At 49.4% G+C, this 14,485-nt stretch overlaps 2 protein-coding genes across 3 annotated transcripts in view; one reads left to right on the top strand and one right to left on the bottom strand.

Moving 5' to 3' along the window:
- Nucleotides 1-1,413: 1,413 nt before the first annotated feature.
- Nucleotides 1,414-8,620, top strand: TMEM147 (transmembrane protein 147). The gene is made up of 7 exons (XM_060258239.1): nucleotides 1,414-1,576; nucleotides 1,667-1,736; nucleotides 2,672-2,737; nucleotides 3,882-4,018; nucleotides 4,996-5,080; nucleotides 5,697-5,818; nucleotides 8,312-8,620. Exons 1-7 carry the CDS (start codon nucleotides 1,500-1,502, stop codon nucleotides 8,430-8,432), a joined length of 678 nt encoding a protein of 225 aa, XP_060114222.1. The 5' UTR covers nucleotides 1,414-1,499; the 3' UTR covers nucleotides 8,433-8,620.
- Nucleotides 8,621-10,604: 1,984 nt separating this feature from the next.
- The window catches only part of ATP4A (ATPase H+/K+ transporting subunit alpha), a 36,170-nt gene continuing 32,289 nt past the window's right edge, over nucleotides 10,605-14,485 (bottom strand). For both annotated transcript variants that reach the window (XM_060257818.1, XM_060257819.1), the window contains exons 22-23: nucleotides 12,655-12,746; nucleotides 10,605-11,195 (exon numbers count right to left, since the gene is read on the bottom strand). In XM_060257818.1, the coding sequence (XP_060113801.1) occupies nucleotides 11,167-11,195; nucleotides 12,655-12,746 (121 nt within the window). In that variant the 3' untranslated portion in view covers nucleotides 10,605-11,166. The remainder of the gene's footprint in view (nucleotides 11,196-12,654; nucleotides 12,747-14,485) is intronic.

Genomic DNA, 14,485 nt, shown 5'->3' on the forward strand with positions numbered 1-14,485 from the left:
CACCTCAGAGTCAGAAACGACTGGTGCTTGCACAGGAGACTATCTTTACCTTATCATGTGTGGGCTCCAGGTGACTGACAACATAAAAACCATCAAACAATAGAACAATGAATGGCAGATCAGACAGTAATAAAGACCCATTAATGGGTTGCAACTTGATGGCGCTTAATTATTATGAATCCTAGGCCCAGCATCTTGTTAAGCACATGGCTTCGCTGTCAGAATTGCTGTCCAGGTTTTGTAACGCACTTTACAACTCAGGGAGAAAGGCAGGCTATCGGTGAAGCTAGAGATAATGGCTGCAATGAATTTCAGGTGAGCAGTGAGGCAGACAAGCAAAGGGAAACATTCTTCTGCCTCTTTCTCAGGAGTTTGTTCAGCTCCTTTTTCTTGCCATGAGATTAGTGTGGCTACACGTTACCCGGTGGTCCAGGTTGCTGTATAGAGCGATGCAAACACCAGCCTGACAGTCTAAAGGGGAAGTGAAAAAGAACATAAGGGAAAATGTCAAAGCCTAGACCTGGTTGCTTTTAAGGCCTAGAAGGAGATTCTTTGGTTCCATCTCCTGTAATACTAGAACCAGCTTGGTGTAGTGCAGGGGTGGCCAACAGTAGCTCTCCAGATGTTTTTTGCCTACCACTCCCGTCAGCCCCAGCCAGCATGGCCAGTGGTAGGCAAAAAAATCTGGAGAGCTACCGTTGGCCACCCCTGGTGTAGTGGTTAAGTGCGCTGACTCTTATCTGGGAGAACTGGATTTGATTCCCCATTCTACTTGCAGTTGCTGGAATGGCCTTGGGTCAGCTTTTGGGAGAGCTCTCTCAGCCCCACCTACCTCACAGGGTGTCTGTTGTGGGGGAGGAAGATAAAGGAGGTTGTGAGCCACTCTCAGACTCTGATTCAGAGTGGAGGATGGAATATAAATCCAGTGTTGTCGTCGTCTTCTAGAACTCATGGTCACTCTACAAAACTGGTTGGCAGTGGATTTAAGACAAAGGAAGCAGTCAAACTTCCCAGTTGACTTGAACTAGTTGAACTACCCACTTGGACTTGTGGTACTCACTGCCACAAGACGTTGTGAAGGCCGTGGCCGTAGGTGGGTTTCTAAAGAGACGTTGGGTGTGTTTATGGAGGATAGGCTTGAGTATAACTATTAACCAGGATTGCAGAATGGAATGTCTGAACCAAGAGAATGAAGGCTTCTGGTTGCCAGATGCTGGGAAACAATTAGCCGGACTGGCTGTTTGTGCATGGGCTTCCTGTGGCATCTTAACTGTCCCCTGTTGGAAACAGAGTGCTGGGGTAGGGCCATTGATCTGCTCTAGGAGGCCTACTTTTATGCGCTGCACAGGCCAATTATATAGGCAGAGAAGATGGTGGCCTTGTTCTTGGCTGTGCCTTGAGAAAACTTTCCCTTTCCCAAGGAATACCCAGGTGGTGCCAGGGGAGACGTTAACCACCTGGCTCGCACCTGAGCCTGGACCCAGCAGGCTGGCGCCGAGATGACCCTCTTCCACTTTGGCAATTGTTTTGCCCTGGCCTATTTCCCCTATTTCATCACCTACAAGTGCAGCGGCCTGTAAGTAGGGGCGCAGGGTGTTCCGGTGGGCCATTTCCTTTGCAGGGATCCATCTCAGCTCCTTTGGTTTTTCATTCCCACCATTTTCAGGTCAGAGTACAACGCCTTCTGGAGATGCGTCCAAGCCGGGGCCACCTACCTCTTTGTCCAGCTCTGCAAGGTAAATTTTATTTCGTTTTATGGACGTCACTTATACTCCAGCGGGGACCCAAAGTAGCTGACATTGTTCTCCTCTCTGACATATTAACCTTACAACAGCCCTGTGAGGTGGGTTAGGTGGAGAGTGTGAAATGGCCTAGAGGCACGCAGCAAGCTTCCATGGCAACGGTGGGGAGGAGTAGGATTTGAACCTGAGTCTTCCAGATCTTGCTGTAGCACTGTACCATGCTGGATTTTTACGGACATAAGCACATAAGAGAAGCCATGTTGGATCAGGCCAATGGCCCATCTAGTCCAACACTCTGTGTCACACAGTGGCAAAAAAAAAAAAACCCACTAGGTGCCATCAGGAGGTCCACTACTAGGGCCAGGACACTAGAAGCCCTCCCACTGTTGACCCCCCCAAGCACCAAGAATGCAGAGCATCCCTGCCCCAGAAAGAGAGTTCCACCTATACCCTGTGGCTAATAGCCACTGATGGACCTCCGCTCCATATGTTTATCCAATTCCCTCTTGAAGCTGTCTATGCAGGTAGCCATCACCACCTCTTCTGGCAGTGAATTCCATGTGTTAATCACTCTTTGGGTGAAAAAGTATTTCCTTTTATCTGTTCTAACCTGACTGCTCAGCAGTTTCATTGAGTTCATTGACTTCTTGTATTGTGAGAAAGCGAGAAAAGTACTTCTTTCTCTACTTTCTCCATCCCATGCATTATCTTGTAAACCTCTATCACGTCACCCCTCAGTCGGCATTTCTCCAAGCTAAAGAGCCCCAAGCGCTTTAACCTTTCTTCATAGGGAAAATATTCCAACCCTTTAATTATTCTAGTTGCCCTTTGCCCGGGTGAGGATTTATGAAACTGTCTTTTCTGTATTTGTACCCGCTGTGTTTTAATCTGGTTTCTTCACGGTGTTGGTTGGTGACTCTGTCTTATAGATGCTGTTTCTAGCAACGTTCTTTCCAACCTGGGAGGGCGGAGCAGGCGCCTACGACTTCATTGGAGTAAGTGGAGCAGAAAGAATTACCGCTACTAACTGGAAGAAGAATGAACCCCCATCACATAAGAACCGGCTTAAGCCCTATTCGGCCATTTGCCTTGCTGAGAAACTGACGTCTTATCGGAGTTCCATAAGATATGATAGGCCAAATTTAGATAAATGCAACGAACAGTGGATATTATTATGTTTTGGAACAACAAGGCATGTGATAAAATTTTTTGCCTTTCACATTCTGCGAATTATAGTGCAGATGAATATGGTAGCTGGCTCTCGGTACTATTATTAACTTTCAGTTTGAAAAGAAGTCGAGCATCAGAAAAAGCCTTCCACAGAATCTGTCTAGCTCATAACTGTATCGGAATCCTGGGGTGGCTGGGTAGGTATCTGTGCAGAATATTCCAGATTTATTCTAGAAATTTTATTTTATTAGATAAATACACTGTCATAAGCAGTGTTCCCTCTAAGCTGAGTTAGTGTGAGCTAGCTCACAGGTTTTTAGCCTCCAGCTCAGAGATTTTTGTCTTAGCTCAGGAAGGAGGACCTCACGCCACACGAATTTAGGTAGTAGGTCACAACTTTAATGTCAGTAGCTCACAAAGTTGATTTTTTGCTTACAAGCCTCTGCAGCTTAGAGGGAACATTGGTCATAACCAGGGCTTTTTTTGAGCAGGAATGCACAGAAACACAGTTCCGGCTGGCTTGGTGTCAGGGGATGTGGCCTAATATGCAAATTAATCCCTGCTGGGCTTTTTCTACAAAAAAAGCCCTGGTCATAAGTATTGTGCCTGGTGGATGTTGCTATATCGGCATTAATGTTTGGGGGGTCCTACCCCGTGTACGGAAACAGCAACATGGCCATATTAGAGAGATGGGGGTTTGGGAACCTGGAGAGGCAGAAACCCAAGGCAGATTTCCTTATTGGCCATTCTCAAGGCTTTTTTTGTAGCAGGAATGCCTTTGCATATTAGGCCACACCCCTGTTATGTAGCCAGTTCTCCAAGAGCTTACAGGGCTCTTCGTACAGGGCCTACTGTAAGCTCGTGGAAGACTGGCTACATCAAGGGGTGTGTGACCTAATATGCAAAGGAGTTCCTGCTCCCAAAAACGCCCTGGCCGTTCTGATCTTTTGTCTCTTCGTCTTGTGCCAGGAATTCATGAAAGCCACAGTTGACCTGGCCGACCTGGTAGGGTTACACCTGGTGATGTCCAGGAATGCCGGGAAAGGGGAGTACAAGATCATGGTGGCTGCCATGGGATGGGCCACGGCTGAGCTCATCATGTCCCGGTGAGTCCTTTCTGCGTTCGGTGCATTTGTATATCCCCCTTCTCTGAGAGGCTCAGGGTGGCATATGCTGGTCTCCCCCTCTTTTATTTTCACAACAGCTCTGTGAGGGACATTAGGCAGAGAGAATGTGACTAACCCCAGGTCTTCCAGTTTGCTTCTATGGCAGAAGGGGGATTTGAACCCAGGTCCTTCCAAATCCTAGTCTGTACCATGTAGGCTATTGAGTGTCCCAGAGCTGAATCCTGGCATTGAGAAGAGTCCTTGTGTTGAATGAGCTGGAGTGGACACACATAGGTTTAATTCAGGGAGACCTCTGTGACTATTGGGAGGAGCCGTGGCTTAGTGGCAGAGCATCTGCTTGGCATGTCAAAGGTCTCAGGTTCAATCCCGGACATCTCCAGTTTAAAAAAGGATCATGTAATGCTCAGCTCATCTGCAGCTCACTGTGTGACTCACGCTGCATTCGGAAAGAGGCTGTGGTTCAGCAGTAGAGCATCTGTTTGGCCTGCGGAAGGTCCCAGGCTCAAACACTGGCATCTCCAGTCATCAGAGAGCAGGTGATGTGAAAAGCTTCCCCCTTGGAGAGCATCTGCCAATCAGAGCAGACAGTAATGTCCTGTATAGACCAAGGCTGCAATCAGACATATTAAACGATGCACTTTCAATCCACTTTTGATGCACTTCCCGACTGGGTTTTCCTGTGTGAACTGGCAAAATCCAGTTGGAAAGTGCACTGGAAGTGGATTGAAAGTGCATTATTTTGTGTGTGTGATGGCAGCCCAGAGTCTGACTCCGGCATAAGGCAGCCTCTTGGGTTCATGTATGTGTAGTCACATGTTCAAAGGTAGCCCCTGGTCCCTGCTGGGCAAGCAATTTCTGGCAGGTGCTTTTGGGGGGGTGGGGTCATTCTCTTTGCAAGCTCCGTGGGCACCCCTGTTTGCATGAGCTTCTTCTGAAAGCCCCCGTGTCACTCCCAGGTGCATCCCCCTCTGGGTGGGAGCTCGCGGCATCGAGTTCGATTGGAAATACATCCAGATGAGCATCGACTCCAACATCAGCCTGGTGAGTTGAACCGCCACATTCAGAGGCAGTGATCCTTTGAATCCCAGAGCCAGGAGGCAGGATAAGGGAAAGCCTCATCCTCTATGCCCCTTTCTTGGCCCTCCAGAGGAACTGGTTGGCCATTGTGTGAGACAGGATGCTGGACCCCTGGTCTGATCCAGCAGGGCTCTTCTTAGGTTCTTAATCCTTAGCTGCTCTGGGTGTCAGGTTTTCAGAAGAGGTCATCTAGAAGATATTGGATTTAAATCCCGCCCTCCATTCCCGAATCTCAGAGTCCCAGAGCGGCTCACAATCTTCTTTATCTTCCTCCCCCACAACAGACACCCTGTGAGGCGGGTGGGGCTGAGAGGCCTCTCACAGCAGCTGCCCTTTCAAGGACAACCTCTGCCAGAGCTATGGCTGACCCAAGGCCATTCCAGCAGCTGCAAGTGGAGGAGTGGGGAATCAAACCCGGTTCTCCCAGATAAGAGTTAACACACTTAACCACCAAACCAAACACCAAATTACACCTATGTAGTATTGAGCATCATCTGCGCTAACCTCTGGATGCCATCACAGAAAATACTTTGGGAGTCTCATCTTATTTTCCATCTCCTCTTCGCTGCTCCCTCCCCAGGTCCATTATATCGCCACGGCTGCTCTGGTGTGGATGTTTACACGCTACGATCTACCCAAACACTACCGCCTGCCTCTCACCTTCCTCCTGGGTGTCAGCGTCTACAAAGCCTTCTTCATGGAGTGAGTGACTGGTTGCTTTTGGGCAGAGGCGGGGTTGGGGTGTTTGTCTGTTTATTGGCTCGTTAGGCTGACAGGAGTGTTCCAGGGTTCATTTTGGGGAATCTTGTGGTTGGTTCTCTTTTTTAAGGCTTCTGTAAGGACAAGCCGCATCCCTGAAAGACACAGCTGGGATGCAGGTATGCCCTTAAGGTGTAGGAGGTAGCAACCTTTTTGAAATTAAGCAGGTCTGATTGGTGCTTGGCAAGGCTTTTTTTGTAGCAGGAACTCCTTTGCGTATTAGGCCACACACCCTCCCCAATGTAGCCAATCCTCCAAGAGCTTACAGAAGGCCCTGTAAGAAGAGCCCTGTAAGCTTTTGGAGGATTGGCTACATCAGGGGCGTGTGGCCTAATATGCAAAGGAGTTCCTGCTATAAAAGCCCTGTTGCTTGCTGCGGAAAGCTCAAGGTCACGCCTCTAGTTCTGTGTTAGAAGGAAGGAGAGAGAGATCTGTATGCATGGGCTGTCTGGCAGGACGTGTCTGCTCTGGCCTGCAGGTCCTATTCTTCTCTGCCCTGCTAGGTTTTTCTCAATACCCAGAGGGACTTTTCTTCCACTCTCAGGTAGCTCCCCATCCCCACCTGACCTTCGTATGGGAGGTCAGGACTCCCAGCTTCCCTTCCAAGCCTTGAGACCTTGCTTCTGTGCAGGGCTGGCCCTGCCACTAGGCAAACTCGAGGCACTGGCAGTCTGGGTGCACCAAACTGGGTATCCCCCCATGTGCCTCAGTGATGTTATCAATCCGGGGGTGGGGGGGTACCAGAAGTTAGCCTTGCCCAGGGTGCCAGACAGTTTAGGGCTGGCCCTGCCTCTGGGTCTCCCTCCGCTCAGTGTCTGGTGACAGCAGGGACAGTTCGCTGCGTTGCATTCCCATGGAAGGACAGCTACGTGCCCACCTCCTGCCTTCCCCTTTTAGAATAGCATGGCATGTCTTCACATGCTGTCCAGCTGCAACTGACCAATGGTCACCCAGCAAGGGAGAAACAGAGGTGGTTTGCCATTGCCTTCCTCTGCAGAGTCTTCCTTGATGGTTCCCGGCAGGTCCTTCCTCTTGATACCCCCAGGTTCTTCTTTTATTTCTTCAGTTGGATTTATATCCTGCTTTTGCTTCCACCGGGGATCCTTTTCCTTACGTTGTCCTCCTCCTTTCCACCTTTAGCGTCGCAACTATCCCGTGAGGCAGATTAGGCTGAGAGGGCGTGATTGGCCCAAGGTCACCCAGCAAACTTTCACGGCAAAGTAGGGATTTGAACCTTGGGTCTCCCAGATCCTCGTCTGACACTTTTGCCACTGCACCATATTGTCTTTCTGAGGCTCTTCTGAGTCGCCCCCTGCTCCAGAAGAGGTGGCGCAAAGCCCCTTGCTTGGGAGAAGAAATGCTTTTGGGAGGAAGGATGGGTGGACTACTGGGGTTCCTGCGGGCACTATATTAAGGATCAAGGCACTAAACCATTGGTCTCTGAACTCTTTCTGGTCAGAGTTCTGCCTTACGGTTAGATGTTTGTTCTGCTTTTTATGTCCCTCGCTTGCTTTTGTAACAGTTACAAAAATAATTACGGAGCTTTCATTTTCTAGTGTTTTGACTTCTAAGCCCCCTACCCCCAACCAGGACTTTGGAGAGGTGGCTAAAACATTGCCTAAACAAATAAAAAAAACAACTTGGGGCTCTTCAGGGGAAAGAAGCAGAGCCAGGGAGCTTGTGGCAAACGGGGAGTAGTCGCCATTTATTCCCTTCTTGGTTTTTTAAAAAAAATGATTTGAATGATGTTATACGGCTGTAGAAGAGTCCAGGAGCACCTAACAGAATCTGTGGCGCAGAGTGGTCAGCTGCAGCACTGCAGTCCAAGCTCTGCTCACGACCTGAATTCGATCCTGGTGGAAGCTGGGTTCAGGCAGCCGGCTCAAGGATGACTCAGCCTTCCATCCTTCCGAGGTCAGTAAAAGGAGTACCCAGCTTGCTGGGGGGGAAAGCGTAGATGACTGGGGAAGGCAATGGCAAACCACCCCATAAAAAGTCTGCCAAGAAAATGTCGTGATGTGATGTCACCCCATGGGTCGGTAACGACCTGGTGCTTGCACAGGGGACTCCTTTACCTTTTAGGAGCTGCTCACTTCTTCAGATACAGCTAGAACGTTGGTCCATCTGTCCTGTATATCGGAAAGACTGTATGCATGATCCCTTGGAAGCAGGATGGTCTGTAAGTGGACCAGGCTAGCAGGGTCAGCCCTGGTTAGTACTCAGATGGGAGACCACCGAGGAAGTCCAGGTTTGCTATTCAGAGACAGGCAACAGCTAAACCACCTCTGAACGCCTCATGCCTCGAAAACCTTACAGAGCAGTCGTAAGTGGGCTGTGACTGAAGATCGCTTTCTGTCACTGTGTAAGTGCTCAAGGTTATCTCTGCATGGTCTCTTGCTCCCCTCAGCCTCCCTCTGTTTGCTTCTTTCTTTCCAGATCTTTTGTTCACGTTTTTCTGCTGGGCAGCTGGACGGCGCTCCTGGTCAAAGCAGTCATCACCGGCCTCCTTTCCCTCAGCTCCCTGACACTCTTTGTCACTCTGGTGCACGGCAACTGAGGGGCGACCGCCTGCCTCTTTCCAGTTAGTGGAGCAGCCTCCCTGTCCATCTAGGGGTGTTCAGCTGGGTCCCCGGATGCCTGGGCAATGCATGGCTTGGTCCCGCCCACTGCGAGAGCAATTCCATCTTGGCGTCTACTCACTGACGACGACGATAATAATAAACCCCCCTTCCTTGGTTTTTCCCACTTCCTCTGAGTTATAAATTCTTCCGGTTGCTTTCCGAATGTGTCCTGTAGGCAAGATGGCCAGGGTATGAAACTGGGATTTGGAAATGACGCTCGGGAAAGGCTTGTATGGAATAGAAGCCATGCTGGATCAGACCATCGGTCCGCCTATTCTGATATGATTTTTCAGCCTGGGATGATATGCCGTTCCCCCACTAGGGGTAGGGGAATTCGAGTTCCTACCCACTGCAGGGGAAATCCTGCCCCCAAATGTGACGTGATGATGTCCTGTGGAAGTGATGTCATCATGTCAGTGATGTTGCACAGCGATGCTCTTTTGGGGGGCAAAACTCTATGGTTTGAAGGCGACTTTACCATAGAGTTTGACCAAAAAGCAGAGCATCGTTGACGTGATGATGTCACTTCGTGGCACTCTGCCCCCCACTCCCTCCCCTGCCAGCACAGTCATTGGACCTGGCAACCCTAGATGAGCCCTTGATAGGTCCACCAGCCACTCATAGAGGCCAAAGTTTTTCCTTGTTATTATCACGTCTCTCAGCTTATGTTTAGTGGTACACTGCCTCTAACCATGGAGGTTCTGTTAAGACTGTGGCTCATAGCCAGTGATGCTCTGTCTTCCATGATCGAGCAAGTGTTGGCTGCATCAACAAGACATCGAAGCTGCCCATTCATTTACTTACATCCCACTTTTCTGCCCACAGTTGGGACTCAAAGCAGCCTAGAACCTCATTCTCTCCTCCTCCATTTTCTCACAAAACCAGCCACCCTGTGAGGTAGACCACGCCGTGCATTTGTGACTGGCCCAAGATCCGCCCAGTGAGCTTCCATGAAAACGTGGAGATTTGAACCCAGGATAGCCCAGTAGACTTTGCTATTCTATCCACTGCACCACGCTGGATTTCCATTACAAGGAGAGCAAACAATCCATGTAATCATAGGGCTTATGGGGGGCAGAGGCCTTAGGGGAGTCACACATCACAACTACCTTGGCTCATCCATCTCCTTTGCAGCGTCAAGAGTTTTTTCGTCCCCACGTAAGCAATCTGCCTTTGAAAGCTGTGGATGATTATTTTGCTGATGCAGACCAGGGGATCATCAAAATGGCATCCTTAGCGCCCGTTGACACCTTTTTTGGCACCCACCCACTGCTTTTAGAAAGTGGGTGGGGCTCAGGTGCCCACAGGCTCAAAAAGGTTGGAGACCCCGAGGTAGAGAGACCATCTGAGAATAGCTACTGGCAGGGCTTTTGTAGCAGGAACTCCTTTGCATATTAGGCCACACACCCTTGATGTAGCCAATCCTCCAGGAGCTTATAGGGCTCTTAGTACAGGGCCTACTGTAAGCTCCAGGAGGACTGGCTACATCAGGGGTGTGTGGCCTAATATGCAAAGGAGTTCCTGCTACAAAAAAAGCCCTGCGAGAACATTTCCATAGTACGTTGTGGTTTATGGAGCATCTTCTGAGTTCTTGGACTTTGCAGAGGTCACGGATCCATTCCAAGGAATTCACTGCCAAAGTTTAGAATGGAGGGCAGACAGGCACGGAGGGGCAACTGAGGCAGTGATAACGGAACAGCAGCAAGTGGTATGAAGAAGCTTCATCTGCGAGTGGTCCTTGTGCACCTTTGGTGCTCAGGCATGTAGCTGTTTACAAGCCTAGGCTGTAAATGCATCACCCAGTGTCCCGTGTGAAGACACCGCAGCTCTGTAAGCAGTGTAAGGGGAAGGAGGGGCTGTGGCTTAGCAGTAGAACATCTGCTTGGCATGCAGAAGGTCCCAGGTTCAATCCCGGGCATCTCCAGTTAAAGGGATCAGGTAAGAGGTAATAGCAAAGACCTCTGCCTGAGACCTTGGAGAGCTGCTGCCAGTCTGAGTAGACAATACTGACCTTGACGGACCATAAGGCCGCTTCATGCGTCTTAAAAAGATTAGTACAATTCCTAATCAAATTCAGCATCCCGAAATACTGAGTTTCAAACAAATGATTCAACCCTTTTCTTACATCATTTATTCTGGTTCTGCTACACAGGAGTAAGGGAAACAACTTCCTAGGGCGCTAAAGCCCCCCAAAGCTAAAAATCTTGCTGTGTCTTTGCTGCTGCTACCCCACCCCTTGTGAGTTTTATCAGCCATCTTTCCGATGGGTCTGAAGCTTACCTCCACAACATTGAGGGCTAGAAACTTGGCCTCTTTAGCGATTGATTCATTTAAAAAGCATCCTGAAATTCTCTCGAAGCAAAATTCGGTGCCAAACGCCAGCTTCTGTTTTTGGCTAGTGATCTTAGCCAATGTGACCCTGTCAAACCTGCCCTCCTGCAAGGTCACATTCGCTGGGGTTCCAGGATCCCAAGTAATGGCTTGATGAACGGCAAGTTCTTTCCCTGCAAGGCCCTGGAGTATGATGCTTTATATGGAGACATGAAACGCAGACAGCTCAATTGACTGGCTGATGGCAAGCCGTTCCCTGGCACAGTCGTTTCTTGTTCTGGGTGGTGAACGAAGAGAGCAGCAAAGAAGAGGCAGCTCTTTGCAAAAAAAGCTCCATCCTTAATAGTAGAGTTCTTTGTCCCACCAACCTGTAGGGAGGGAGAATTAATTAAGTGAGATCATAGCGAAAGGTGGTGGTAACGAGCCTGACCCAAACTAATCTCCTAGATCCAGATGGGTAGAATCATAAGAGTTGGAAGATCAGCCATCTTTCCGATGGGTCTAAAGCTTGCCTCCATACATCGAGGGCTAGAAACTTGGCCTCTTCAGTGATGGATTCATTTAAAAAGCATCCTGAAATTCTCTCGAAGCAAAATTTGGTGCCAAATGCCAGCTTCTATTGCTGGGGGTGGGGGTGGGGGGGAATGTAGGTGACTGGGGAAGGCAATGCCAAACCACCTTGAAAAAATCTGCCAAGAAAACGTCATGATGTGACGTCACCCCAGAGTTCGATTCCGGCAGAAGCTGGGTTCAGGTATCTGGTTCAAGGTTAACCCAGCCTTCCATCCTTCCGAGGTCGGTAAAATGAATACCCAGCTTGCTGGGGGTTGGGGGGGGGGAGTGTAGATGACTGGGGAAGGCAATGGCAAACCACCTTGAAAAAATCTGCCAAGAAAACGTCATGATCAGGGTCATCTAGTCCAACCCCCTGCACAATGCAGGAAACTCACAACTACCTCCCCCTAAATTCACAGGATCTTCATTGCTTTCAGATGGCCATCTAGCCTCTGTTTAAAAACCTCCAAGGAAGGAGATTAGCTGTGTTAGTCTGCCTGTAGCAAAAGAAAATAGGATCCCCGTGGCGCAGAGTGGTAAAGCTGCAGTACTGCAGTCCAAGCTCCGCTCCCAGTCTGAGTTCAATCCCGGCAGAAGCTGGGTTCAGAAATCTGGCTCAAGGTTAACTCAGCCTTCCATCCTTCCGGAGTCGGTAAAATGAATACCGGGCTTGCTGGGGATGGGGTGGGGGGGAAGTGTAGATGACTGGGGAAGGCAATGGCAAACCACCCCAAAAAAGTCTGCCAAGAAAACGTCATGATGTGACATCACCCCATGGGTCGGTAATGACTGGTGCTTGCACCTTTACCTTTAAGCAACAGAAAAAAGCAAGAGTCCAGTAACACCTTAAAGACTAACAACATTTATGGCAGGGTAGGAGTTTTCATCAGTCCCTTGGTGAGTATCCAGTTCTTTCTCTGCAACGCACTGGAGTAGGATGCTTTAGAAATACAAGAAGAGAGCAGTGACTCTCAAAAGCTTCTCCCCTGCCACAAATGCTGTTATTCCTTAAGGGGCTCCTGGACTCTTGCTCTATTCTACTGTTATCTCTTAGGGTGATGTCGATTGGTAATATCTGACTTGGAGAAGGCAAAGTCTCCCCAAAGTCTCATTGGACTGAAAGAAACAAATTGGACTGAAAGAAGGATCAGATGTCCCCAGTGCCATAAAAACCGAAACAGTGGTGGGAAAGAGGCGCCTCATTTTTGAGAGGGGGGTGGAAAATGTGAGATGGCAGCCTTGGGAGGGGGGTTCTCGCCTGCGGTTACTTACTTCCCGGGTGCCTCCGGACTCCCAGCTTTCGGATTTCATCATAGACAAAGATGAGGATGCCGTAGGGCAGTGGCACCAGCCACCACTGGAATCTGGGTGGGATCAGGGAAAGGAAAGGTCAGTCGGATGCCACGCTTCTAGGACGGTCAACTGAGCTTGACAGCCACCAGTCTGGATTGATCAAAGACAGCCTCAGCATCCCGTATTAGTTCCAATCAGATTGTAGCCTTCCATCTTTGAGCACAGCCAAAGCCTCAGCCTCTGCCCCAGACTCTCTGCAGTGTCCAGACACTTCTGAAACAAGCAGTGTCCTGTGGACAGCTTCTCTCCAGGCAGAGAGTGGTTTGGGGAATGTTTGAAACAAAGATGCACCTCCTCTAGCTCACAGGTGGCCAAATTTGCTTAACGTAAGAGCCACACTGAATAAATGTCAGATGTTTGAGAGCCGCAAGACATGAACATCAGACATTGGAGAGCTGCAGGACGGAAATAGTTGTGGGAAGGAGGAGGGAGGGAGAGGTGGTAAGAAAGCAAATTTAACTTTAAAAGCAAGTTCAAGTGCATTCTGTCTTGAGAGCCACAAGACAGGGACATCAGACGTTTGAGGGAGGGAGGGAAAGGATGGAAGGCAAATAGATGGGGGGGGAGAGGGAGCTTAAAAGAAAGCAACTTTAAATGCATTCTCTAAGCCACTGGCTGGCGTGCCTTGGAGAAGTGATTTAAAGAGACAAATGCCTTCTCCAAGCTGGCCGACGGGGTGACGGGGGCCTTGAGAGTCACACAATATGTGTGAAAGAGCCACATGTGGCTCCCGAGTCACAGTTTGGCCACCCCTGATCTAGCTATACTCATTCAGTTGGAGCTAGCCATGAACAAGCAGCCGCAGACTAAAAGCTTTTGCAATCAGCTCTGTGATATTTAAATGCAACTAGCAATGCCAGACTATGAATTTTGACAGGGCGCTCACAACAGTCGGCCGAGTCACAGAACGGATAAGTGCTAAGTCTGGGCAGGAGGGTATGAAGGGCGACAGGAACCCAACAGCACCATAAAGACTAAATGTACTGGAATTGATCGTCATTAAGGTGCCACTGGACTGCCGTTTTACTTTGCTGCTGCAGACGAACAGGGTGACCCCTCTGAAGTTACCATCGTGGAGACAGCCAGAGTTCTAAATTAGCTGGGTTAGAAATGCCCCTATTGGCATGATTTACGGCAAGCTCTTTTGAGTCTCTCAGTGGAAAAATGGGGCCTGCACCTAAATAGGTTCTGATAAGAACATCTTAAGTGGGCTGTTGCATAGGGGGTGGCAGAACATTAAGCAAACGCTCCCCCCCCCCTCCCACGAGACCATACTTTTGTGACAGGCTAGAAAGCATCGCTGCTCGGAACGGGAGGTCCCTGTCCATGGTGCTGAACTAAAGGGCGCTTTTGTCCGTTCAGCCGCTATATGTTTCCCTGTCCTGTTCAGGCTGGAACAGGGAATCAGACCCGATTCACACAGCAGAGTGAGATAGTATAGAATGAGCTGTCCTCTTTCAGACTCTCGGGGAGGACAGTCTCATGCTCCATATATATCCCCCATGTAATAAAAAAAAGTTCCCTGATACAGAATGCATAAAGGGCAGAAGTTCTAGTCATTTTTTAAAATTTTACTTCATTTGTACTCTGCCTTTCTCCCCGATGGGGACCCAAGACAGCTTACATCATTCTCCTCTCCTCCATTTCATTCTCACTACAGCCTTGTCATGAGGTAGGTCTGGCTGAGAGAGGGGGACGGGCTCAAGGTCACCCAGCGGGCTTCTATGGCGCAAGTAGGGATTTGAACCCG

The sequence above is a fragment of the Heteronotia binoei genome, chromosome 17, assembly GCF_032191835.1.
Source record: "Heteronotia binoei isolate CCM8104 ecotype False Entrance Well chromosome 17, APGP_CSIRO_Hbin_v1, whole genome shotgun sequence".
NCBI classification, from domain to species: domain Eukaryota; kingdom Metazoa; phylum Chordata; class Lepidosauria; order Squamata; family Gekkonidae; genus Heteronotia; species Heteronotia binoei.

What these genes read in the sequence shown, in the direction of transcription:
- TMEM147 (XM_060258239.1), top strand. Translation starts at nt 1,500, where the DNA reads ATGACCCTCTTCCACTTTGGCAATTGTTTTGCCCTGGCCTATTTCCCC. An exon ending in TCTTTGTCCAGCTCTGCAAG is followed by an intron (nt 1,737 to 2,671) that starts GTAAATTTTATT and finishes TCTGTCTTATAG; the next exon opens with ATGCTGTTTCTAGCAACGTT. An exon ending in TACAAAGCCTTCTTCATGGA is followed by an intron (nt 5,819 to 8,311) that starts GTGAGTGACTGG and finishes CTTTCTTTCCAG; the next exon opens with ATCTTTTGTTCACGTTTTTC.